At 49.2% G+C, this 27,178-nt stretch overlaps 1 protein-coding gene across 6 annotated transcripts in view; it reads right to left on the bottom strand.

The window, feature by feature from the left end:
- Positions 1-27,178, bottom strand: part of TP63 (tumor protein p63) — a 126,121-nt gene that overhangs the window by 76,527 nt on the left and 22,416 nt on the right. Inside the window, exon 1 of one of the 6 annotated variants that reach the window (XM_072996374.2) lies at positions 22,308-22,521. The exons of the other annotated variants lie outside the window; for them this stretch is intronic. Coding sequence (XP_072852475.1) covers positions 22,308-22,349 — 42 coding nt within the window. The 5' untranslated portion in view covers positions 22,350-22,521. Of the gene's footprint in view, positions 1-22,307; positions 22,522-27,178 lie in introns of those variants that run through there. 6 annotated transcript variants of the gene reach the window in all.

The raw sequence follows: 27,178 nt of genomic DNA on the forward strand, positions 1-27,178 counted from the left end.
AGCTCAAGGAACCCCTCATTCTAGCAGGGAAAGACATTTTACGGCAGGTGTTCCCAGGGAAAGCCGTGGCCGTTTTCTGCTCATAAAACAGGAGTCACCCCATTCTCACAGTGGCGCTTGCCTTGCTTGAACATCCCACTTCCCCTCATTTAAGCACCGGTGGGGTCTTTTTATTCAGCACTTTCTGACAACAGACCCGTACGAAGAGGTTATGCTACGGGGGACCTTCCGTGCGCTGTTTTGACCATCCTGCTTTGACTCGAACCAGCTGCCCTTGAGGTCTTCTGGCCACAGCAGAGGACGGTCACTCTGATTTCTGACGGTGTGTTGAGTCCACTCTGTGTTTTAGTTTGAACTTTAAAGCAGCTGTCCAATACGCTCAACTATTTTAGGGATAAGAGGGTCCCTACGTAACTTCCATCTCCCTTGCAGGAACTTCAAATCCTGGGGGAAAGGGGTGTCAAAGTTAAAACGTGGACGAGGTATGAAGTCCAGAAGGCCAGACCTTTTCCATGATTAGTGCCATCAATGACAAGAAGTCAGGGCTCAGATAAGTTACGTTATTTTTTTTTTTTTACTACAACCCCCAGAAACCCTCAGCCGAGGGTCATGCATGCTGGGGAATTCCATGAATCATCATCTCAAACAGCTGGGCAGAAGAAGCATTTTCCCAAAGCTCCTTCGCTCGCCTTCTTTGACTTCAGGAGGTCAACAGGAGCCCGGATGAAGAAGGATGAAATAAGTGAATTTAGCTCAATCCCAGTGAACTCTTAGAATCTGAGATCCTTTCCTTAAACTCTGAAAGAACAAGGTTTCTGATCAGGGCAAGAACTGGGCCAAAGTAAGGGTCCAAGTATATGGCAGAGCAGACACGCATCACCATTTCAAGGATGAGATTTGGACAGAGCTTCACAAGTGAGCAATCAAAGACCTGCCGTCTGGACAAACCAAACCAAGCTTATTCGCAAACTGCCACACCTGTAAACCGGAGGGTTCCTGAGGCATTTCCCCCCCCCCCAGGCTCCCTCTCTCTGCAGCCTGAAAGTGCCCTGGATGCCACCTTTGGTAATCAGCAATGCAAGCCGGGTTTGTTTTAGAGGCACTTCTTCCAGAGTATTTTATAGACACCGTGCTTACGAAATCTGTGAGTTGCACAAGAGGTGTCTCACATTTATCCTGCCTTTTTTGGTGGGGTGCGGGGTGGAGATTAATGCATCAATTTGCATATTTTGTCTGCCTGTTCTAGAGTTTATCTGAGAAAAAGGGAAAAAAAGATGTCTTCTTCAAGGCATTTCACGGCCGGGATCCGATGGTCGTTGTAAGTTTTTCCAGGCTCTTTGGCCGTGTTCTGGAGGTTTTTCTTCCTAACGTTTCGCCAGTCTCTGTGGCTGGCATCTTCCCTGCTTATCCTGCCAACCCTTGGCCACTATGGTTGCCCCCTTCCTGTGATAGGGGCAGGTGATGGGAAGTGAAGGCGTGCACACAGAGGCGCACTCTCGGCCAACCAGGGGAAAACCAACCGGCCCCAGGGCGGGAAAGGTCAGAGGAGAAGCTTGCATCCGAGGGGGTGGTGGTCAACATCTGAGAGTTTTGAGGCGCTCATAGAGGTGCGAGCCCTGGGGGAGCCATCCCATAACTCTCTTGGAGACACGCGCCTCCCGATAAGGGAGTGATCAGAAGGGGGAGCCAAGCTGGGGGGGGGGGGAGAAAGATGGAATGAGATTTGACTCGGGCACCAAGAACCATCTCGGCTTCGAACCCCAGGGCTGCTCCTGATCCGTCCTCGCAGCTCGGCTTCCAAGAACAAAACCGCTCCCAGTTGGTTGCGGAAAGCTGTTTGTGTGCAGGATTGGGTGGCCCGCCTCTGCAACCTCTCTCCGCTCCAGGTGGAGGGGCATCCAGGAGCAGGTGGCTCACAGGTGTGGAAAAAAAAATCCACCAGCAGGACCACAGCCATCTCGCTGGCCTTCCACAACCAACAACGCCACTCTCCACCTAGAGCTTTAAACCGTTAAACTTTCCTTACTCCAACACCCGGAATCCCACGTCCAGGAACCAAGCTGGACATTGTAGTCCAAAAAGCTTGAATTTTTCCATCTTGGACGCCAAGGCAACAGTTCGCCACGAGCAGCTTCAAACGGTCAGGTTCTTACAAGATGTGGGCGCAGGAGGGAGGCTTCAGCTTCTCCCGCTTGTACATGAAACCAGGCAGCAACATCTAACTCTCCCGGAACCTAAATGGAGGGTCTCCCTTGCACCTTTCGTGTATCGGTCCTGTGGTCCGTCCCTTAACAGCCAGCTCTGCTCACTCCCTTTCTATGTTCCTGTCTGCGCATGGGTGACACAGGCCTGAATCCTCTTGACCTACCTTGCAGCACTTAGCAGAAAAACATCTTTTTTTCCCTGGATTTTAAAATTTTTTGCATGTTTGTAAGAACTACTGCATGCCATGCAAAAAAAGTAGAGATGTAAAATTTCCAACAAAAAAAATCCAATTTTTTTCCTGGGGAAAAAAACGGGGGAAATCCCCCCTCCCCCAGAAAAAATGTATATATGTAAAAGTTGTCTAGACTGGATCATCTGAGAAATGAAAATTTCCTTTCTCTCCTGCCCCCCCCCAAAATTCAAAATGTTTACATCTCCAGCAAAAACAGAGTACACATCTCTCACAAATTTATGCCACTATGATAAGAACAGCACAGCTTACTTTAAATTGGGAATTTCCCCCCCTCTTCCTGTTTGGTTTAACATCTTCACTGTTGCCATTTCCCCCTCCAAAGCTGTAGGAGGGACTGGATGCTTGTGCTGTGAATGTCCCGTCACTTCTGGGTTATGGAGACTCAATGAACGAGTGACGTCTCACGGTTAATGAAGAGTTTGGACAAGGGGCTAAAGGTTCGGACAGGCGACTAGTGGCCCTCCAGATGTGGCTCAGAAGCAACGATCCGATGACTCTCACCACTAGCAATGCTGGCTAGGGCTGGCAGCTCTAATAGCATATGATGGGATGCATTTTGCAGGCCCTCCTTCTCGAGGGAAAATCTAGGAATGCCTGAGATGGCATTACACAAAATGTTGTGCTGGTCTTAACCTATAAAGCCCTAAGCAGCTTGGGTGTAAGGTCTACCTCTCTCATTATGAGCCTGGCCCGGGTGTTAAGACCATCAGGGGAGGCCTTTCTCTCGATCCCCCCCCCCCACCTTCAGAGGTGCGTTTCATGGAGACAGGAGAGAAGGCCTTCTCAGTGGCTGCTCCCAGAGACTCTGGAACTCTCTCCCACTGGAGGCCAGCCTGGCCCCGTCTTTACTTGTCCTTCTGCAAGCAGGAAAAAACCCTTTTTCTTTAGGCAAGCTTTCCTTTAAAGAACTGGGATTTTTTCTTTAAAAAAAGGGATCTTATTGTTTTTTTTATTTATTATTAATATTTTTATTTTTTTTTCATTCATAAAGAGCCCATTCTGCATTTTACTTGTGTTGTTTAACATTGCACTTGTTACAAAGTTTAATATGACATCTGTTTAATGCTTTTCACATATTGCAATAACTTATTATTTAGCTTTTAATTTTGTTTCTTTTAATACTGGAAGCTGCCTTGGACTATTTCACATACGTACATACATACATACATACATACATACATACATACATACATACATACATACATACATACATACATACATACATACATACATACATACTGTACATACTGTACATACATACATACATACATACATACATACATACATACATACATACATACATACATACATACATACATACATACATGCGCAGGCTAGCTTTCCCACGCTCTGAATCTGCATATTTAAGAGGGTTTTTCCTGATGTGCATTCAGAAAGGGGGGGAAGACCTGCACCAACCAGGATTTGCTTAATGTCCCTTTAGCCAGAGAAAGAGGGAGCCAGTGTGTGCACAGATGTGTTTCACATGTGGCTGCTTCCATTCGCCCCCCGGCCCTAAGCATTCCCCCGCATGGTGCATGCAAGCAGCTTGACAAACGAACGATTTGTCTTCTTTGCACTCCAAAAGCCAAGTACCATAAGATCCACCCTATTAGACAGCAATCCTGTAACTTTAGAAGGCTCCTCTCGCTGAAGCGGCACCAATCTGCAACCCCCCTTGTACAAACACAGGCTCCAACGCGGAAGAACAGGAGCGACCATTTATCGGGACAAGAAAGCCAGTCATCTTGTGAGGCCCGGCAACGTCTCCCAACAACACAGGACGTGGCAGAGAGCCAACGAGAGGAAATCTGAAGTTTTGGAATAATCCCACCGGAACAGCTGGACTACCCCTGGGGAGGGGGGGGGTTGCATATCTGAAAGGCTACTCACGTGTAAAAGCCTTTCTTAATGCAGAATGCAAGGATACCAAGTAGTTGGAAAAAAGACTCTAGGCCAACTCTTTCAAAAGAACCCAACACCACCCAAATAGGGGTTTGCTCCACTATCCTCTCCTTCCCTCCCTCCTCGTACCAGGCTTTCAGGCTTCTAACAGCAATTATCTTGCAAACAAGATCATGTGGAAATCCTAAACTCTGGAAAGATTGTCAGAGAGAACCTTCAGAGAATTCCAAAACTATGCAGGTGTGTTTTTTTTTAGTTGTGTAGTCTAATATTCATTGATCTGAATGGGTAAACACATTTTCCTGGTTCAGATTCATCAGGGGGAAAGATTAAAAAGCTCTTAAGCCCGAAGGCCCATCAGGGCAGGAAGATTTGCCTGGAGGATGATGAAAAGGTCTAGTGGGAAAGACACCGGCTGAGGTCACACCGGCGATAAGAACCACATTAAAGCATCATTTAAATCAATTTAGATTTTATCGTTCACACAACACAAGGGTGTGATCGATTTATATGGGCTGCAAAGCAAGTTATATTGAACTGGCCGGCAGGGGCACTTAAAAACGCTTTGCTTCAAAATTTATTCAATTCAACGCGGGTTTGAGACAATTCCAGCAGTGTAGATGGCCAAAACTGGTTTAAATCACCAAAACTAAATCAATTTCTGTTCAGTGTATGTGAACGCATCTGCTGGATTTTAAATATCACAGGACTTGAACCTGATTTTTAAAAAGTCGGAACAGAAATCGATTCAAATGCCTGGTGTGGTCGCAGCCGTAGCCGGACAGAAAGCAGTCAAGGATGAGGAGATTTGTGTTGTAGACCTTGGTGGGCGGATGGCAGGCTTGGTGAGGTCTGTTTTGTTGTTTAATAAGCCCTGAAGTTCACCAGCTCAACTGAAGGCTGCTTTCAGATAAAAATCACTCTCCTAGTTTCTCAGTCCTAAATCCTCTTGTATTGTTGCAGAACTGGGGGCTGATCACTTGCAAGTAACTCACAATCCTTTTTGTTGTTGTTGTTGTTGTTGTTCTCTCACCCAGCCCTGAAGTACAAAGCTTGGAGACATTTAAGAAGAGAGAAAGAAGCACTGCGTTTCATCAGGTCTGTGAAGGACACCCTTAAGCAGCTCTAGCTTTAAGGCTGTGCATCGTGTTGAACTGTCTGGCTACTGCGGCTTCCATGCCAAGTTCACACTCAGGAGCACTGATTCTGCTCACTGGCTGCAGAAGCTGAAAATGCATAGTACTGACTGGCTGGTGCCTGAGTTATCACAAACCCACTTCTGCTCCCTGGGTTCTGCTGAGAGGATTTACAACTTTAGTCTTTTCTTTTTTAAAAAACAAACAAACAGACAAGTGAACAGAATGTTTCTTGCTTTTTTAAAAAAGTACTGTTGCTCCCTCACCTGAAACACGAATGAAGAACGAAACAACCAAACTCAAACCTGCAAGTTTGTCCAATACACGGTGAATAACCAACAGTGGGACAGGAGAGGGATCAGCTCTCTTGCTTTGCAGAAGTCCATCATCCTCACCGACACCAGGAAGTGTTCCAACATACTTCTCTGCAACCCCGTGCAAATAGGAAGCTAAACACAATTCTAAACTGGCCTCACTGACAGAGGCAAACGCCAGACTGAACACTTTTGTTTACTGAAAAACACTCTTTCTAGAAGTATCTCAGGCAGATCCTAGCCAGCCATCTTGGCAAACCATGGATCTCACTGAGCGCGCAGAAGACCAGGCGGGAAAAGGTTAACCATTCGTGAGTTTGCTCACCATTAAACTCATAACACTCTTCTTTTTTCAAACCAATTTTCCTGTTTATCCCATTGCGGAGAAGTCAATCCATGGAGTGAGCCTCCTGACATTCAGAAGTAAGGGTTTTAGAGAGAGATTAGCAGTTTCCCTTTCTTTTTTCTTTTTTGCATCACATTCCCAGCTTTATCCACAACTAAACTCAAAGATCGAGCAAGGAATGCAACACAGACTCATGGATTTCATGGCAACGTTTCTGGAGCATTTCCTGGCCATGCATCATGGCTTGGATACATAACCTTTTTCAACGTCAACTCCTCAGGCCCCGCCAGCCAGCTTGGTCTAACCTGAGCCAACCGTGACAAACCTCTGGTCACCGAACTAATGAGGCGGAAAGACCCAGAGCCAACCAGCTCACCTTCCTAAAATCTCTCCGCTACTGAAAACAACACACTTCCACAGTCTACTAACCACATCTTAGAAGAGGACTCTTATTACAACCACCTCATAAATCAATCCAGAATGTTCCTCAACCTCTAGATTGGCTACTTGAACCATCAATGGAAAAGAGTGACCAGTTGTGGAAACCTCACACTCTCCACAAGCAACTTGGGCCATGACTATTGATCAGCAAGGAGAAAAGCCATCATGTGATTCTCTCCCCCCCCCCCAATTCAAATTAGAGAAACTTCAGGGTCGTTTGTAAAAACTTCACAAGTCATAGGTTCTCCCTCCAACACATAGGCACAACCACTGCCTTTTTGGTGTAGTAAACACTCTCTCTCTCTCTCTGTTTGGGAGGTTCAGAGATTTCAGCTCCATTGAGGGAGTTGACCCTTTCTATCATTGCACTGAAAAATAGACATGGTCTAGAGGGGCAGGGTATAAATAAATAAATAAATAAATAAATAAATAAATAAATAAATAGAAACCAGACTTTCTGGGGAGGGTTTTTTTTTTAAAAGCCAGGGTTCTGGTGGATGCCAAGAGTCCACCTTGTGATAGTGGTGCTTCCATGTTCAGAGCACTGCACACTCCCCTCAATACATGTGGGCTCCACAGGTTCCCTTAACAACTGGACAAGGCGACAACTGTATACCGTTCAGCACTGACCATTGGCTATCATGGTGACAGCCCTAACACTGGGCAGAGTGGAGCAAAGGCCTTGAGGGGCTGTGGCGAGGGAGTTGCAGACAGAACTGACTTGACAGAACATGATTATTATTATAATAAGTACAAGACTGATGCTCTTAATTCTCAGTTCTGGGAGAAAGGAAGCATATTAGCAGAAGAATATTACATGACATGTATGTTATACATCAGGTTATGTTGTTTTTTGCTGTTTATTCGTTTAGTCGTGTCCGACTCCTCGTGACCCCATGGACCAGAGCACGCCAGGCCCTCCTATCTTCCACCGCCTCCCAGAGTTGGGTCAAAGTCACGTCGGTCGCTTCAATGACCCTGTCCAACCATCTCGTCCTCTGTCGTCCCCTTCTCCTCTTTCCTTCACTTTGGAGCCTCAGCTTCAGGATCTGTCCTTCCAGGGAGCACTCAAGGTTGATTTCCTTCAGAATGGATAGGTTTGTTCTCCTTGCAGTCCAGGGGACTCTCAAGACTCTCCTCCAGCTTGTTGTTGTTTAGTCGTCTAGTCGTGTCCGACTCTTCGTGACCCCATGGACTCGAGCACACCAGGCCCTTCGGTCTCTCCACTGCCTCCCAGAGTTGGGTCAAATTCATGCTGGTTGCTTCGATGACCATGTCCAACCATCTGTCCAACATCAAGTTATACTACATTGCCTTTTAGTTCTTTATGCCCTAAACCTTTTCATTTTCTTAAATGGATCATGCTTTTGCTGTTTTCAAGGCCCATTGTTTCCCATGGTAAGAAGGCAGAGAAACTCCCCAAATGCCAGAACAAAATAAAAACAAAATCAAGAAACAAAATTTGAAGCATCCCTCGTTGCTTTCAACTTGAAAAAGACACACAAGACATTTCACTCGGAGCAGGGATATGTAAAGTCCACATAAAAGCAGAATATTGGCACATGCAGGACCCTAAAATGATGAGAGCTTCTCCCAGACGCTCCAGACAAATGATCCCAAAATGGTCTAACCCTTCTCCCCACCGAGTCTGAGAGGTGAATTAGCCCCGGTTCAGCGAGGCTGGGTCCTTCTGCTGCACAAGACAGGCTGACCTGTTTTAATCCATGGCATGTTCCCGTCTGCAGCCTCCCTCTGTTTGAGTTATTTGGCACCCTAAGGCCAAATAGCTGCCATTCCGACTCCCCCGCCCCCAGTTTTCTACCACCTGCCCATGTTTCACAATTTAAAAAATAAAGTACAGCCTGTTTAAGGCTCAGCTTCTCAAAGAACAGAACACGGAGCCAATCTCTCCTGTAGGACGCTTTGAAGCAGGACCAAGGGTGATCGCCAAAAGATGTGTGTGGGAAAAGGAGCAGGATCCCCAGAGACACACCTTACTCCTTTGGGGCATCATACTTTTTTTTGGGGGGGGCAGCCTCTGTGGAAATGGAGCACCAGTGTAGTGTAGGGGGTTAGGGTGTCAGAGAAAGACTCAGGGAACCCACGCTCCCATCCCTGTCCAGCTGTGGAAATTCCCCAGGGGTTAGGAAGGGTAAACCATGTCGTGAGCATCTCAGTCTCCTCAGAAACCCTATGAGGGCCAGCCCGAACCAGGAGCAGCTTGATGCCGCAGAATAAAGGCAAACCAACAAACAAACAACAGCAAATCATACACCAATATAAGAAAATAAATCTTGCAGGCAGCTTCTTGGATAGTAACAATCATCTTTTAGCTAGGTCTATTACTGCAGAGATTATGCGATTTCAACATTGAGGTAGGAAGCATTTTTGAGGATTAGAAACCCATATACCATCCCATCACAGTGAATAACATGTGTGAGTAGCGACTGCCATAGTTTCCTGAACCTCCAAGGAGACTATTCTGTATGTGGCCCAGTTTCCCAGAGATGCATGCACACATGTGCTACCCCCTGCTAACGGTACCTTGTGTGTGCCAGTCCTTTCTTACAGATTTATTTATTTATTTATTTATTTATTTAATTTATATCCCGCCTATCTAGTCCAATGGACTACTCTAGGCGGCCAACAACAAAGATAAAATACAATAAAATAAAACAACAGATTACAGAAGAATTAGAATAATGAAACAATAAAGGGGAAAAGAAAATCAAAAATAATCTGGTGAGAAGGCCTGCCGAAACATCCAGGTCTTTAATAGATTCTTAAAGGTGCCCAGCGAGGGAGCTCCGCGAATACCAGGAGGTAAGTTATTCCACAATCGAGGAGCCACTGCCGAGAAGGCCCTATTTCTTGTTTTCTCTTTTCGGGCCTCCCTCGGCGTTAAGCTCCTCAGCCTCACCTCCTGGCTCGCCCGTGAGATCCGGGTAGAACTTGGTGGGAATAGGCGTTCCGCCAGGTATCGAGGCCCTAAACCGTTTAGGGCTTTATACGTAAGTGTTAACACTTTGAAGTCGATGCGGAACCTGATGGGCAGCCAATGCAATGCAGCCAGAGTGGGCGAAATATGTTGGAATTTTTTCACTCCACTGAGTAATCTGGCCGCCGCATTCTGCACCACCTGTAATTTCCGCAGCAACCTCAAAGGAAGCCCCACGTAGAGCGCATTACAGTGGTCTAATCTTGAGATTACGAGCGCATGTACTAAGGTGGTGAGCGCCCCCACTTCCAGGTAGGGCCGCAGCTGGGCTATCCGCCTGAGATGAAAAAAGGCGGTGCGGACCACCGATGCCACCTGTGATTCCATGGAAAGCACCGGGTCCAGATGAATCCCCAAGCTGCGTACCCCATCCTTTGCAGGGAGAGTCACCCCCCCGAAAGAGAGGGAGTTTCCCAAATCCCCGACTGTGGGAGGGCCCACCCTCAGTACTTCCGTCTTGTCCGGATTCAGCCTAAGCCCGTTCTCCTGCATCCATCCCAGTATAGTCCCCAGGCAGCGCTGAAGGCACAGGACGGCTTCTCCTGCAGTTGGCAAAAAGGAGATGTAGAGCTGCGTGTCATCCGCATACTGGTGACACGAAGCACCACACCCCCTGATGACCCCACCCAGCGGCCTCATATAGATGTGTGTGGTAAGTACGTTTTGCATCAAAGCATGTAGCAGCAACCTCTTTTTACCCATCAAAAAAAAAACACAGTTTCCAAGATGTGTTGATACATTAAGCCCCGTGGGCAAAGTGGCTAAATGGCAATACTGCAGTCAAGCCTCTGCTCATGATCCGAGTTCGATCCGGACAGACTTAGGTAATCAGCCCAAGCTTCTATCCTTCCAAGGTCCGTAAATGGACTACCCAGTTTGCACAGGGGGTGGCAATGTGTAGCCTACATTAAATTAAATTAAATTGCTATGAAGCAATATATAAGCACCACACGTTGCTTTTGCTTTGCTTCTCATCTATATGCAGGTTTATGTGGTCCCAGTGGAAAAGGAACCAAAGGGGATTTAAATGATGTTTTGTCGTTGTTGTTGTTTAGTCGTTCAGTCTAAAGTGTCCGACTCTTCATGACCCCATTGACCAGAGCACGCCAGGCCCTCCTCTCTTCCACTGCCTCCTGGAGTTGGGTCAAATTCATGTTGGTCGCTTCGATGGCCCTGTACAACCACCTCATCCTCTGTCGTCCCCTTCTCCTCCAGCCTTCACACTTTCCCAACATCAGGGTCTTTTCCAGGGAGTCTTTTCTTCTCATGAGATGGCCAAAGTATTGGAGCCTCAGCTTCAGGATCTGTCCTTCCAGGGAGCACGCAGGGTTGATTTCCTTCAGAATGGATAGGTTTGTTCTCTTTGCAGTCCAGGGGACTTTCAAGAGCCTCCTTAAGTTGCCTTAAAGACTAAGAAGTTTATTTGGCATCAATTCCCTTGCAGCTGCAAGCGTGCTGCAATACCTGGACGCTTTCTTCCAAGAACGATCCTTAAGGCCTTCTAAGACTCTTTGCTGCCCCTGATTAAAGAGATGTAAGCCAGCTACCCCGCTAGACCTTGAACAATGGGATCTGAATCACAAATAACTCTGTGCCTGCTCATCCCTGTGTCACATCTCTGAGTCATGCTTGGCGGCTCCAATTCGTGCATTAGGAGACACGGTGACCGTTCATTAAGGTTTTATTGCCCTTGTTCTCAGAGGCTCGGGGCAGCTCTGCTCTCCTCCCAGCCTGGACATCAGAGAAGAATCACTTCATGCACACACATCTTGTACGGAACAAAATCAATATTCACACACAGCCAAAATCACAAGACTGAAATGCAGCCTCTCTCAACACAAACATGATTTCTTAGAGGCTTTTTTTTTTTCAATTTACACATGCTACTCTTTATGTGTGCTAGTCTGGGAGTCTCTCCTCTGCCATGGTTTCCATAAACTCCAAAGTCCCAGAGGTTTCTGAATTTGGCTTTATCAACGCTGTGGGATAAGCAAGCGAGCGACGCCTTGCCTGGCCAGTTCATTGGGGGTGGGAGTGGGGGCTCAGTTAACCTCACTAACACACACAGAGACACACACACCGGTGGAGTCCAGTCTCTTTCTGGCCCCAAATTCCTATCTTTAGGATCAGGTTACTCATAGTTTTTAGGACACCCCTGAACCTTCTAACTGGTGCTGGCTGGACTCTTGCCACCGTCCGTCCCCCCACTTTCCAGCCAGCTAGTGCTGGTCTTTCCAGGTCTGCCCCCCCCCCCCCGGACCTGGGTGCCAGTATCTCCTTCAAGGCGAAGGTGGACAGCTCACTGGGGTTGCAGGAATGACCCCTTAGCAACTGTGCAAATCTATTCTACGTACAGAGCGTTTGCCATATGCAAGATGTTAAGAATTATCAGGCTCAATTTTCACGCCCACCTTTGGAGGCAGGGCGCGCTGAGATTTGACAGATAGGGAAACTTGCCCCAAACTATATTATGAAACCATCACAAAGAGGACTTTCTGAATTACAACCGAAAGAGTCTGTTTTTCCTAGTTCTGGGACAGGGAACTAACAGCCCCACCTATGCCACCACATAACACTTCCACACTTAGCTCAATAGCCATTCTTTATTTTAATTTTAAAAAAAGCAGCAACCACAGTCTGTACTGTTTCCAGCGTTCTGTGGAATTCATGTTGCATGCATACAACCAAGCACTGGTTTGACGCAGGGGTGGGTGGGTGTGTCAGAAGGAGGCAGGGATAGAAAAAGAAGCTTAGCAATATGGCCAGAAAATGTATATAAACAACCAGCATCAGCACGGTGAAAAACGATCTCAGCTCCAGAAATGCATGGGTCTCCAAACCGTCTGCTCACACGCTGATCTGGCAGCAGAATCCTGGCCCCACCTCGACCGCCAAGGGCTCAACCAAATCCACAAACCTGAACATCTACACCAGTGGTTTCTAACCTTGGGTAATCCCAGATCCTCTTGGACCGCAACTCCCAGAAGCCTTCACCACCAGCTGTGCTGGCCGGGGTTTTTTGGGAGCTGCAGTCCAAGAACACCCCGGGGGACCCAAGGTTGGGTGGGGGCCACTGATTTACAGGATAAAGCATGCGGGCACCGTTTGGGATCCTTTGAGACGGTGTGGGTGGCACAAGCCAGCATCTCCCCCTGTAGATACTCTTCTCACCCAAATGGTGCCTCCGAACAGAGTTTACCCCGAATCTCTCCATCAAGAGAGCCCAACCATCAACAAAAAAGAGAGGCGGAGATGGAGGGGGTGAGGGCAGGAGTGGCAACAGGAGAAACCTCCATTCTGAAAGCAACCCTAAGTAAGACGTTTTTATTTAGGTATAGAAAAAGCACACATTGGCTCACATGAAACCAGGCAAAGATACCAAAACAATTGTTCCAGGTTGGGAAAGGAAAATAAAAGCAAGACCCGGGTTCCAAGATCTTTTGAGAACGAATAACATCTGGATATCAGAGAATGTGTTTTGAAGAAGGAAGGAAAAAGCCCTAACAGTTAACCAGAACTGAAGGGAACTCGGGCGGCGTGGGGGAAACCCGTTGATGCCAAGGCACCGCTTGATCTCCGTGAGTCAACCTTTTTGTTGACTACCAGGATGATTATCAGTTAACCATCTCGGATTTTACTGCAAGCGGACGAAAGAGGACATCGTAACTCAGCCCCGACAGGATGTGTTTTGCTGCATCACCTGGAGAGAGAAAAAAAGGTGAGCAGCTGTTTTGAAAGCACAGGAAGGTTAAACGTGGCTGCGGGTCACAGGGATGAAGCGATTCACGCCTGTGACTAGAGGCAGAGGCATCGTGGCTGACTCCAAGAAGCGCCAGGAAACACTTTGCTGTCCGTCGCCGGGCAGCACAACGCCGGATCTCGGGGAGGAAACGAGATGGCAAAACTTTGGTTCTAAAAAAGTTATTCGTTGCAAGAGACGGGCAAGGATTCAGGTTGCACTGCGGAGCAGCGCTCTACACCCACCCGGATTGAGGTGTGCCGTTCTTACCATGTCCTGCCTTGTCCACAACAGAACTGGCCAGGTTGCGGCCCAGGTTCTGGAGGGCAGGGACCCACTTGGCAAAGAGAGACCCAGGACTGGAACCAGGCTTAGTGTAAGGGCTAGCTAAGCCCCCATCCCTTCCCACATTCCCCTTAACAGAGCAAGGAACGAAAGTCACAGAGCCCAGAACCGGTCTTCCTAACATGCCGCCAGAGCAGAGACAGGACTCCTCCAAAGGCCGACAGAGATTTTTCCTTTGTGTGCCAAGAAATCATCTCCTCTCCGCTCCTCTTGTATTTGACTCACCAGAGGCCCAAGGCAGAGAATGCCCCCATTCACCCTGACCGCGGGGCCAGGATGAGAGAGAGGCCACCCGGAAAAAGACAAGCACGGCCGAGTAAAACATGGGCCCCACTCTCTCATGTTTCTAGACCTCATGCAGGGAGAAGAGCTTGGGAACGGAGGCAAAATCCTTCCTGCCACCCCATCCTCGTCAGTCCGCAGAATCATTTCTGGAATCGTCATAAATTCCAGAATTACTCCATCGGAATTCCCTCTCCCTTGCCTCTTCCACCTCTACAGTGGACGTCCTCGGCACTTTCCCCACAACTTCTGTACAGGGGTGGACACAAGAAATAGTCTACACACACCTACGCTTAGTGCAGGATATCCCCTAAGATGCCATCAATAAACATAGCATACTTTCTCTACCCACCCGCCCATTTCCTAAGTGGCAAAGTCTAAAACACTGGCCCCTCCCCTTGCAAACAATACGGTGATGCAGAGGGATCGTTTCCCATCTCCTTAAACTTTGCAAAAACGCGGATGGCTAGCTGGGCGTCCTGGTGGCCCCCTCCCCTTCCCCAGGCCTTTTCTCCTCTTTTCCAGGATTAACTCACGGACAGCGTGGCACCAGTGCCAAAGTCGGGGGTTGATCTTCCGGATTTAGCGGAAAACAGGATCTGAGGAAGCTTAAAAGCCCAGGTTCAAGGCCAAGCACGGTGTTACACCGGTGCAAAAAACCAAGAATGCGGGCTCACTGTCAAACTGGACTTCAGTTACAAAAGTGACACGACCTAGACTCTGGGTTCTCCCCCCCAATGATTTGGACTTGACATGTGACTCAGAACCTCCTGCCTTTCCCTTTTTCCTGGGGGGGCGGGTGGGGGAATTCTTTTTAATAGGAATCCAGCCCTGGAGCTTTAGACTCAGGACTTGGTAGCAAAAACCTGGACTCGGTTTGAGGGTTCAGACCCAAAGCCTTGCCAACGTCTCTGGCAGAAACCATTCCAGACCTGCGTTGGGTTGAGGCGATATTTTCCCTTTCTCCAAAGCTTGGGAGGCATCGTTACCTGTCACTAGTAAGTTTTGGGGTTAAGCAAAGGTGTGAACAAGATTCCACTCCGAAGCAAAGGTCATGAACAAAACCAAACGCGTCCAGTTACTTTCCAAGACAACGTTCAAAGCGTGTCTGAAGCAACACTTGCAAAGACTTCGACGACATGATCCCCCCCCCCCGTGAGCAAAGGAGCAGAAATGAACAACAACAACAAAAAGTCACCCATGGCAGACCACGGAATATAATGAATACGTCTTTCAACACTGCGAACAATAACAACGCTTTACTTTCCAAACACACTGGCACACAAAAGGAACAGATTTTCCTCTTTAAAAAAGTGTGTTTGCTGAGTTCTGCTTTTGTTTCCCCGGTGCCTTTGGCCCGGCACCTCCTCCTCTTCCTTGACCCGCCGCTTGGCCTCCCCGCAGAGCCTTCTTAAGCCGGTGGATGCAGAACAACAGCAAAAACAACAGCAAGCCCGGCTGGGACCGAACCGCCCTCCATCCGGAAGTGTCCCAAAGTTGCCCCTCGCCTTTTGTTGCACCAGGTTTCCCATGAAGGAGGACTCAGCCCTCAACGGAGAGGCACCTCCTTAATCCTCCCCTTGACTGGAGACTGCGCGAAGGGGAGGCTAAGATCTGCGTACACAAACCCCGGGGAATCATGACAAAAGTCGCAAAGTCGGCGGTGAAAGGAAATCGAGAGGGACAAAAGGATAGGAGATGTTCTTGGCCAGTCTGCACAATTGGCCCGCCCATGTGGCTAACCCCCATCGAGGCCGGGTAGCAGAAGGCCAGAAAGGAGGGGCTGGCGGGATTTGGAAGACAGACAGAAGGACAGCCAACGCCCAGTCAACGCAGGTCAAGATCTGCGGCTCACTTCCATCGGTTGCTACTCATGTTTTATCTAAAGCAGACGTTCCCAGCCGTGGGTCCCCAAATGGCCTTGGAGTCCGCAACTCCCAGAAATCCAACGGTGAAGGCTTCTGGGAGTTGTAGTCCAAGACTTCCTGAGGAACCAAGGTTGGGAACGACTGGACTAAAGGAATGACAAGGGGACGCATGATGTCGGCTGGGTTGGGGTGGTTCCAGGCCTGGAGTTTCACGTAAATGTACTTTCACCGTGCTATAGTGCCAAACAGAAAGGGAGGGCTAGTTCACACAGAGTTCTTCAGCCCGGTCCGGGGCTGAGACCACCAACATATCCAGAAGCACCCGTCGGCTGAACCCGGCTTCCTTCCATGCTCCGAACGGCTGCACAGGGCTGCACGGTTTTAGAACATGCAGGGTGTGTATACGGAAGCAAAAAATTGCATTATACGCAGAGGTTTGGATAAGGCCGAGGACGGTTGAAGCCGCCAAATGCCACCACGCTCTCCTATACGCCAGCTTTGGAGAAGGCGTCAAGATCCGGTGAGAGACCAAGGCAGAGCCGAGCTCAAATCGTTCACCCGGCCCAACGTGAAAGCCAGCCTCTTCTCCCGATGCTCCAGTTCCCCCATCAGTAAATTCAACCTCTGAGGCTGGAGATGTTACTTTTTCAGACTACACATCCCATAAACCCCCAGCCAGCAAGCTATGCTGAAGGAGTTCTGCCATCTCCCCCCCCCCCCCCCGTTTCTTCAGAAGATCTTCATTGGTATAAAAAACAGAAGTGGAACAGATTTGACATGATCTTCCATCAGCCGTGCTAAGGAACCGGTCCAGTCTTGAGGGCTGAGAAATCCATTCGGCTCACGGGTCACACCAAGCCATGAAATGGACGCATTTGTTCGTCAATTCCACAGAAAAGCTCTGGGGCTTCCTTTCGACAAGCTTAAATATGGCAGCACTTGGCAGATGGGCAGAGAGATTTTTGGCAGAACCGGCAAGCATCCACGATTTTCTCCCCCCTCTTTTTTTTTTTACTGGCGAGATTGTTCAACACCCTATCTTTTAAAGAAAAGGTGCCTGCTTATGAAAAAAAATTGCAAATTTTTAAATCCAAGTCACGGATTGAACTGTATTTTAACGAGGTTTGAAATACAGTGGCATACTAAAATGCATATTAATATTTCATGGCCGCCTCTGTGGAGAGCCCTAAAATTAGCACGCAGACGAAAATTCAGTTGCTGCAGAACAAATGAGAAGGAAACACATTCGTCACTGGCATTCCGAGGTTCTCGTTCCTTGGTTTAAGCGGCAAGAGTTTCGGAGATAAATTAACGAGGCCGGGCAACACGGTGGCCACCCAATAGTGGTGGGCCGTGCGGGGTCTCTCCTCCATCAGGGACACTGGATTTTCCTCTTCTGTTGCAACAGCCCGGGAAGAAGGGTGAACGTCTTGGTGTTAGCGCTACCCTGTGACTGCTGGCCTTCCTTGACCGGGGCTGGACTAGATGATCCAAAGGGTCCCTTCCGTCTTTGCGGCTCTCGGTTTGTACTAGGAGCTTGTGTCAACACCTTCATGGTGGTGCAGCTCCTTCCACCACCTGAATGCTTGAATCCCTTGCTTTGATGACAGAATTACTTTTCTTCGTTGGAAAGCAGCCTGAGGACAAGGTGGGTTAGGGTTGGGGGGGGAGAGAGGGTAGGTGGAGAAAAACCCAGGGTGGAGAAAATCATCCGGGAAGCACCGCTTTAAATGGCACACACACACGCTCACCAAAGTGAAAAACACAAACAAGATAATGTGCTCAAGAGTTTTGAGGATCACGGAAAGGAGGAGAGAATCAGACTCAAGCATCGAGAAGTCTACAGTTCCAGGAAAGGGCCTGAGCAGGCCAGACAGGGTGGAGCGAAGACGGGTGGAGTTAACAAGGTTCACCGCTCGGGAAAGTAAGCTTCGCTTTGTGAACGGACTGAGGACGGGCAGGCGAACTTGTCTGGGAGCATCTCACTCCCTGCTCAGTTGGGAAGTGTTGGGTCCGCTGGAAGAAAAAGCTGCCAGAGTAGAACGGCAAGGCAGATTGCCTTGGTTTTCCCCAACATGCTGGTTATGGGGGGGGATTATGGGCATTGTAGTCCAACAGACCCTGGAGTGCGGTGGAGTGGGGAGGAAGATCCATTCCCACCGTGGCCAAATGAATGCCTTTAGCCCAGTTCATCAACGGAACCCAGTGAAACGGCCAGCCACGAAGATCACAGGGCCGCCATTTTAAATGTTTAAGTAAGGCTTTGGCTTATTGTGTTGGGCAGTGCTTCACCCAGATGTGTTCTTGGACTGCAACTCCCAGAAACCCTTGGCCAGCCCAGCTGGTGGCGAAGGCTTCTGGGAATTGCAGTCCAAGAACACCTGGGTTTGACCAAGGTGGGGAACCACTGGTGTAGGATTTGATGTTTGCTTCTTGTTTATGTCGTGAACCGCCCAGAGTGGCCTTCAATTAAATAAGTGGTATATTAAAGAAACAGAGAGTCAGCCAGCCAGCCAAGCTTGGACACAACATTGTTCTCCCCCCATTGTGGGATTTTCAGAGGTACACTGCCTCTGAACATGGAGGTATTATTTCCCCGGGGCAGTGGGTCCCATATATGTGGGCACAGCCCCTCTTTCTTGGGTTGCTGGCAAATGCTCCACGCTTCTCCACTTCTTCTGCATTGCAATCCAATCTCCTTTTCACAAAGCATTCAAGCGGCCATTTTTAAAGAAAAAAATGCATGTACAAAGTCGGCAACCCCCTGCTCCCCCAAAAAAACACCCCATAAAATTCTGAAAAAAAATTAAAGAAAATTGGGGGGGAAATGCAGAATTTGTTTACGGTGATAAAAAGACAGGTCCCAAACTCGTATGGATCCCTTGGAATCTCTACCTGCCCCTGTCTCTGTTTGAGGACAAAGGAGCTCGAATATTTGGGAAAGGGGCAGGCCGGCTTATGGGAGCAGTGTTGACATGTGCACCTTTTACCACTCATGTGGTTTCCAATCCATAATGCCACCTCTTTATATATCCAATATTCTAGGTCAAGAAGGGAGTTTTTTTGCTCTGAACACCAAAGTACAGGTTGCTGTTGACTGCGGTGAAGAAAATGGCGCTCCGCATTAGCATCGTGCCAATGCTAGGAGGAAAGAAGTCAGCCGCCTTCTGCAAAACCACACGCAGGGGGAAAAAAGGGGTGGATCCTCCCCGTCAGGTGCCAAGCCCAGCTGTCTCCTCCTGGGTTACCCCCACCCCCAAAATGAAACAGCTCAGCAGCCTCCCCTCCGAATCCTCCCAGGGGGTCAGGGAGTTCAGTCGCCCACACCCAGGCGCTTGGGGAGCACATTTCCCAAGGGGAAATCCACTTGCCCAACACCTCCCATGCGTCAAGTGCGCGCCCATGCGCCGTCGAGGTGAGTCAGGGCCGAGAAGGAGCCATGCGTCTGGCTCTGGCGGGAGAGAGAGGCGAGTCCGCCTTCTCCCTTCGTGGCTCCCGCCGTGGTGTCGGCGGTTCTGGGGCGCTCACCGCTCCGCGGAGGCGCACGTCGAAAGCGGACCCGTTGAACCCGGCGCCCCCTCTTGCCCTGGGCGAAAAATCCTGGGACCTCATAAGTCAACCACGCTCTTGGGTGTGGGGCTTGCCAACCCTTCCTCGCCACCACCGTGCGCCGGCCTCCGCTCCCCCTCCTTGGGCACCGTGGAGTGTGCAGAATTTGGACTCTCGTAGGTCGCAGAGGCCGTGCGCAAACCCTTCCAGGAAGCCAAGCCATCAGGAAGGCTGCCTTTCCTTCGGAGACCTCGTCACTGCCTTTATTACGGCTTGCACAAGCTCCTGGGTTTGAGCGCACAGCAAAGCCCCTGGCAAGAGAGAGACACTGCCTGTGACGGAGGAGGTGGAGAAGAGCTAGTCACCCACAAAGAGGCAGCCACGGAGTCCAAGGGGTACCACTTATTATGACATCTATGCACAGATATGAAGGAGCCAGCCTGGGAACGGCCTGCCGCCTCTCCTCCCCTTTCCAAAACTTCGCTTCTCTCCTGCCATTTCCCTTCTCAAAAAATGTGCTCCTGTAACCCAGCCTCTTCTTGGCCTCCTTTGGTTCCTGCTCAGCTTCATGACTCCCTCCAAAGCTGGCCGCCAGGTTGCTGGGCGGGGGCGTCCTGAGAGCTGGCGTCCAAAAAAGTAACTTTTCCCACCACCAAGCGGTGGTCTCTCCATAGCCATGAGATTCTTCCTCCGCCCTCTTGTTCCAACCCCATTCTCTCTTCTGCCGTCCTCCTGCAAATTCCTCCAGGCCTGCCTTCCGACCACTGGCAAAGGCGTCACAGCACCTAGCGCTGAACAGAGAGAGAGACACACACACACACCCTCCAAAAAGAAACCTCACAGAAAAAATAAGGAGGTTTCCCCACCTTCAACTTATTTAGTGCCACTAGTTTATTTTTAAAAGGCCATAGGTCTCAAATGGATGGAAGCATCTTGCAGAAATCAAGCGTTGAGGCAGGTCCATTTGGGCTTCTCCAGAGGTCCGGAGCAGGCAGAGTCCCAGTGGTTAAAACTTTTAAAACATCGCGACCGCTTTGGATTCTGGGCCCTCTTTTAGCGGCTCCAGCGTCACGTCAGCCATTTTAGAAACAGCAAGATTTTCACGTTCCCCCGGATTGCAAAGATGTCGGGAGTGGATGCCAAAACGTTACGAAAATAGCACCGTGCACCGCAAACCTCCCTGCCGTATAATTTTGCTTAAAACTTCCAGAACAGCTTTCCCTTTTTAAAATCTGAGACGCCATGATGCCTCATCAATTGGAACAGAGGCAGTTTGCATTCTAAAACATGGGGTGGGGTCCTTCTCCCTGACCGACCGACTGACCGACCGACCACTGTTCAGGAGCAAAACACAATTTCCCAGTATTTATGCCTTTCAGAGGAGAAGAAAAGGAAGCAGGCATCCATTTTAAAACCGAGATGGAGGATCCTTTTCACGAAGGGAGTGCAGGAAGGAAGGCCACCGAGTCAACCGTCAGGCAGACCAAGGAAAGAACCTTTTTGGGACAAGGAAATGGGAGCAGGGTGAACCACGGAAAGCCAAAATGGCTTTGGAAAGATCCCTATTGCACTGGCAAGGGGGAGACAACTAACCTGAGATGGAACAAATTCCAGAAAGACCAGACAAGAGAGAGAGATGGCAAAGGGTAAACATCTTTGTTCCATGAAGTGCCTAAGAGACATCTGTTCAAGACCTGTCCAGAATGTGGCATCTTAGAAGGCCAGCGTGTCCTGCAAGTGTCCTCTTGTTCCGCTGTGCAGCTAATATTTCCACGACTCAACCCGACCTTCACCATTGGGCAGAGAGAGACACTGACTTGGCCACTGCAGGAAAGAGACCGCCGGGCTAGCTGGACCTTTGGGGCATCCTAGCTTCAGGGTTCACCATCCCTTAGCCTGTCCTGGGCCGGTGGGATCCCTGAACTCTCTTTGGCAATGAGATCCACTAAAGGTGCACCAGCTTCCCGAAACCATACAGCCCACCTCCTCCACCCCACCATCAACCCTCCTCCGTGGACTCTGCTGCTCTCAGATGCATCCATGTGCAGATCCACAACCTCTGGAAAAAAACAACCTTAGCTAGTTGTGGGCATCAACCTGCAGGGCGCTTGCTGAAATCACAGCGTTTGGGTGCCCTTCTCCTTCAGACCGGGCGGGGGGGGGACGCAGCTGCTTTCTCCTCTGGAATGCTCACAGGTGGCCACCCTGGAGCCAAAGGTCTAACTTTTATTTGGCAAAGCGTTTCTCTCTCTTTCTCTACGCATGCACACTTCCTCAGAATTAAATCAGGCCAATAAATTCAAGTCCGCTCTCTCTGTACGCCGGTGTATCTCTTGCACTTAAACATAAATAATTGCTTTGCAAACAAAGAATCCAGGCGATCGCTCGCACTCCAGCCACATTATATGCATAGCTTGTTGACAAAGATTCAATTTTTTCCCCAGCCACGGCAAAGGGCAAAGAATTAATCGCATCAGAGGAAACGAACTCCATGAATGTCCTATCAACAAACATTCTTACGCCAAAAGCTTTGTTTGCGCTGCGTTTTAAAACCTGGGGATGTCCTCTGTTAAAAGGTGCCTTTTCACACTAGCTTACTATTATGTCAATAAAAAGGTAAGTTACAGACGTTTACAGTCAACACCGGCAAAAAGCTTCACCATGCTGCAGAACCGACGGGTACTCAAGGAAAACCAACTCTGCGGGCCGACGCTTTAAAAAAGCAGGACCTCCCTCTCCCCCAAATAATTAAACCTAAAAAGGGCACTGGGAAAGTTGCAAAATTTACCCCCTCAAAATAGAAACATGCTGACTTGGGGGGTCTACACCTTAGAGAGAGGATGCAACTGGGAGCAAAATGGGAAGGAGAAGCAAGCAGGAGAGACGGGGGCGAAGATGGGAGCGAAGACCTGGCGGGGTGTCTTACCTCATTGTACTGGGACTGGGTATTGTTCTCAAGGTACAACATGTTAGCAGTGAGGTTAAGCAGAGCTGCTGTCCTCTCTGCGGGCTCCAGGTTGCTGTCGTTGTCGTCGTTTTTTCCTCCCCACCAGACACCCCCCACCCCCAGTGAGACCCTTCGGGAAACCAACGGGGCGATCTGCTGCGTGGGGAGCTCTCAGGACCAGCGCGTGCCTCTGTCTGTCTCTGTGTGTCTGTCTCTCTCTGTGTGTGTCTGTCTGTGAGTGTGTGTGTGTGTAATTTAAGGTTCCCTTATATACCTCTCTTTGGGCTAGGAGGGGGGGTGGGGCGGGCCTGCTCGGCTGTACCTGTCAAAATGTTGCACACCTGGACTCCTCCACGCCAATGGAGGGTGGCCTCTCCCAGCTCATTAAGTGGTTAAGGAATCCTTATCATCTCCAATCTCTGAAAAGGAAAGCAAGAGGGGATGAAAAGAGAGAGCGAGACCAGCACACGCCAGAGGAGAAGGAGGAGGAGGAGGAAAACCGCGTTTGACAAAAGGACCCCGGGGAGAAAGGTACACACATATTACAACCACCCACCCCCACACATATACACACAGGGGGGGGGGGAACTTTCACTTGTCCCCCCGTCCCAACAAAGGAGAAGATACACCCTTCCAGAAAGTCCTAAGTATATACATATATAATATTCAGCAGTATATGTGTATGCATACACATATACTGCTAAACACTGACTGTGTTGCAAAGCGATTCCATCAATTCAAACCCTAAAAAAGATTTTTAAAAAAGATTTAGGAGCAAATCTAATATCTTTTTCCCCCCACACACCCCGAGGTTATCAGGCATGGTGATTTAACCACGGTAGGAACATCCAAAGAGTTATTCCTCCCGGGAGGCCACAGTGAGTGAACGAACAAAGTGTTTCGCTCAATGAGGAGGCCTGTGTTCATCTACTCTCATCCGTTCAAGTCCGACGGAAGACCCGCGCCAACGGCAAGACACACCTCTGGGGATGGCGGCTGGGCTGGCCACAAAAGGGCACCCGGGTCACTTTAAAGACTTAACACGCTGCGCCTGGCGTACGCGTTCACCTCTGCTTTGGGTGCACCATGCACATCTTGTATGCAGAGGTTATTGCACTCCCACGTGTAATAACCTCCCGCCGTGGAATGCACCGGTCTAAATTAATTAACTTATAGGCATTATTTAGCGTCGGTGGATCCATGAGCCACCTGGCCAGGAATTTCCCAGGGCTCACCTCTGCCGTGAACTCCAGAGCTGGCCTGAAGGCAAGTCGCTGTCTCTCTCAGCCTCGGCCTCCCGAGCGCAATAAGGGGATAATAATACTCTTGCCAGCTTGTTGTAAAGATGACAAGCAGATAAGGGCCGAGGTTCTGTTTACTGGAAAGGCAGCGCGGTGTAAGGGATGGAGCGTCCGACTAAGGCTGTACTACCTGGCTTCAGATTCCCGCTTCTCCATGGAGACCCGCTGAAGGCAGGTGGCAAGACACCCTTTGAACATCCCAGATACCTCAAAAAACCCTTTCATGGCTTTCTCAGACTCTGGAACTCCCTCCCACAAGAGTCCAGGCTCGCCCATCTTCCCTGTCCTTCATCAAGCAAAGAAAGACCTTTCTCTTCAAGCAAGCTTTATCCTGAGCGTGTTTCTTTTATGGACGGTTGCACCTTTACTGCTTTGAATGTGTGTTTGGTGTTCCTGCTGTTATCATCTTTTGCTGTGATATTGATTTGATCCTTTCAGGTATCTGTACCTTTACGGCTTTTTCGCTTTAAATATTGTCTTTGAAAGATGCAAGCGGCCTCGGGTCCTTCTTAAGCAGAAAGGTGAGGTAGAAATGTTTTAAATGAAATAATGGGCACACAGCAATAACGACGCCATCTGAGGTGTGCTATAAATATTCCAAAGACTTTTGACTCCAGTCTCCACACCCCCACTTCCTTTTAAACATAGGGTGAAGCTGCTGAGTCGGGCCAGAGGTCAATCTAGACCAGCCATTTGCAACTGGGGGGGGGCCTGGGGAGCCCTGGCACATTTGAAGGGGTGGGGGGGCACAGGTTCCTCTGTTCGTGTTGTATCCTTGCATACAGCCCACGGCTTTCCTTGTTTGACCCTGGAGCCCGAGGAGAGCTCCCAAAGGACCGTGCCCCCCCAAGAAAAGGTTGAAGATGGCTGATCTCGCCCACCATACTCTGGTGTGTTTTCCTCTCCTTCTGTCCTGGCTTATAGCGTGCATGCTCCTATCAAGAAGCTGGCTTCTACCAGTTTGGGTCCCTCTGGCCTAGCATCACCAACTCTGACTGGCAGCAGCAATGGCTCTCCATTTACTTATTTATTTGGCTCTTATAGGGGCCCCTCTAGACGAATCTACTCAAGAGTTTCAGGTTAAAAATCCTTCCCAGCCGCAAACGTGACATGCCTGGAGTTCAATCTGGTGCATTTTCGCATGCAAAGCCACCGCTTGGTCATGGAACAGAAGGTGCTGTGCCAACGAGCCTCTTCTTTAAAGGACTGTCCACCTTCTCTCCCGGATGGGTCCACCCTAGATCTCTCCCACCCACCCCCCCAGTGATCCTAGACAGATCTCAGTTTCTTAAAATACTCCCGAGATCTGGGAGAGACTGGTAATCCTTAATAAATGAAGCCTTGTGCGTGTGTGTGTGTACAATCTTGTCTGTGCCGAAATTCTGTTCTACCACTAAATGCATTAGAGTGATGGTTCCCAACCCTGGCCAACCCAGACGTTCTCGGACTGCAATTCCCAGAAGCCTTCAGCACCAGCTGTGCTAGCCAGGGGTTTCTGGGAGTTGTAGCCCAAGAGCACCTGGGTGACCCCAGATTGGTACCCATTGGGTTAGGGCATCCCTATAAACACCTATAAGGGACAGGGTGGTGCTGCAGGTTAAGACCAGCAGTCGTAAGATTGAATCCACGCGACGGAGGGAGCCCCCATCGCTTGTCCCACCTCCTGCCAACCTAGCCGTTCGAAAGCATGTAAAAATGCGAGTAGATAAATAGGGACCACCTCGGTGGGAAGGTAACAGCATTCCATGTCTCGTCGCGCTGGCCACGTGACCACGGAAAACGGTCTTCGGACAAACGTTGGCTCTAGGGCTTGGAGACGAGGATGAGCACCGTGCCCTAGAGTCGGACACGACTGGACTCAATGTCAAGGGGGGAACCTTTACCTTTACCTATAAACACCAGGAGTTGAGAAGCACTGCATCAGAGCACAGTCTCTGTGGCCGGCACTTATTGATTCTAAAACCTGTCTACCCATCCTCTGATCCTTAAGGTGAGCATCCCCATCAGGCACTAAAGACGGTAACACAGAGCCAACAAAACCCTTTAAATCCAAAAGGGCAGCCATGGGGGTTTTATAGGTGTCCTGCATCAAGAATTACAGTCTTAAAGACTCCCACCCGGCATAAGCTGCCAACGGCTTCACACCCAGGAGAGCGGCCCTCTCCAAAACCCTTCGGCCAAATAAAACCTGCATGTGGTTTGGTGGCATAAAACACAGAATGTCTGAATCCTCTGGAAGGGCTCGAGAGCCCAACTTGATACGCACAGCCTGCTCGGATCTCCTACATAGACACTTGGTCACACCAATGCACATGCCATGCTCTCTCTCTCTCTCTCTCTCTCTCTCTCTCTCACTCACACACACACACACACACACACACACACACACACACACACACACACACACACACACGACCTCTGAAACAGAGACACACTTTTTTTTTTAAGAAAAGGGAGGCAGGACATCTGCTCAGAAGTCAGACGTTTTATTTCTCCCCAACTTTGTGGCCCTCCAGAGGAACAAAGTCTCCTCTAAATCACTCCCTTTGAAACCAAAAAGGGAAAACAAGCAACCAAAGCCTTCTCAACTGTCTGGACAAGAGTGCCTTCAGCAGGCACTCTGCACATGCTTTAAGGTCGTCTCTGCCTCAGTGTGTTGGGTGACTCACCACCACCCCATCTCCAGCTTGCCAAGACGGTGCTAGCCGGGGATGATGGGAGACGCAGCCCAGCCTGGCAGAAGGTGAGTTCAGGAAGGCTGCTCTCAGGCCGAGCATCTTAGAAACTGACCACACACATTTTATGGCCCATTTTGTGGCACTCTTGGAGTGGCCAAAGGCGAACCCTCTTCTGAGGACTGTACGACACAAAGCTTCTGGTGAACCAGCCTGGCCCTTTTCCCTGGCTATAGGGACCTTTCTGGAAGAGAGGCAGGAGCTGCAACCTCTTGGGAGTAATGATGGTGGTCTCTATTTATCTTGTGCTCCATACCTGAGTGCATTCAAATCAAATCAATCAATCAATCAATCCATCAATCAATCATTTGTTCCTTCGTAATATTTTTACCCCACCTTTCTCCTTAAAAGGGTCCAGGGCGGTTTACAACAATTAAAAGACAATCTTTAAAAGCTATAAAAACTAAGTATGTAAGTATTTTAAAAAAGAATTAAACAAGCATTATATTTAAAATGGTCGATAAAATCCATACTAAAAACACATTTAAAAACAACAGAGCACAACAATCCCTTGAGAAAGAAAATCCCCTCAGGCTGCCAGTCACTGAGGGAAAGCTTGCCTGAAGAGAAAGGTCTCTGCCTGCTTGTGGAAGGACAGCAAAGATGGGGTCTGGCGGGCCTCCAGTGGGAGGGAGTTCCAAAGTCTCTGGGAGCAGCCACAGAGAAGGCCCTCTCCTGTGTCCCCCCCCATCAAATGCACTTGTGAAGGTGGTGGGGCCGAGAGAAAAGCCTCTGCTGGTGATCATAACTCCTCGACAGGCTCATCGTTTCCACTGAGAGAGCATCAGGGGCCAAAAAGAAGAGGAGAATTTTG

Source organism: Pogona vitticeps, chromosome 3, assembly GCF_051106095.1.
Source record: "Pogona vitticeps strain Pit_001003342236 chromosome 3, PviZW2.1, whole genome shotgun sequence".
NCBI lineage: Eukaryota > Metazoa > Chordata > Lepidosauria > Squamata > Agamidae > Pogona > Pogona vitticeps.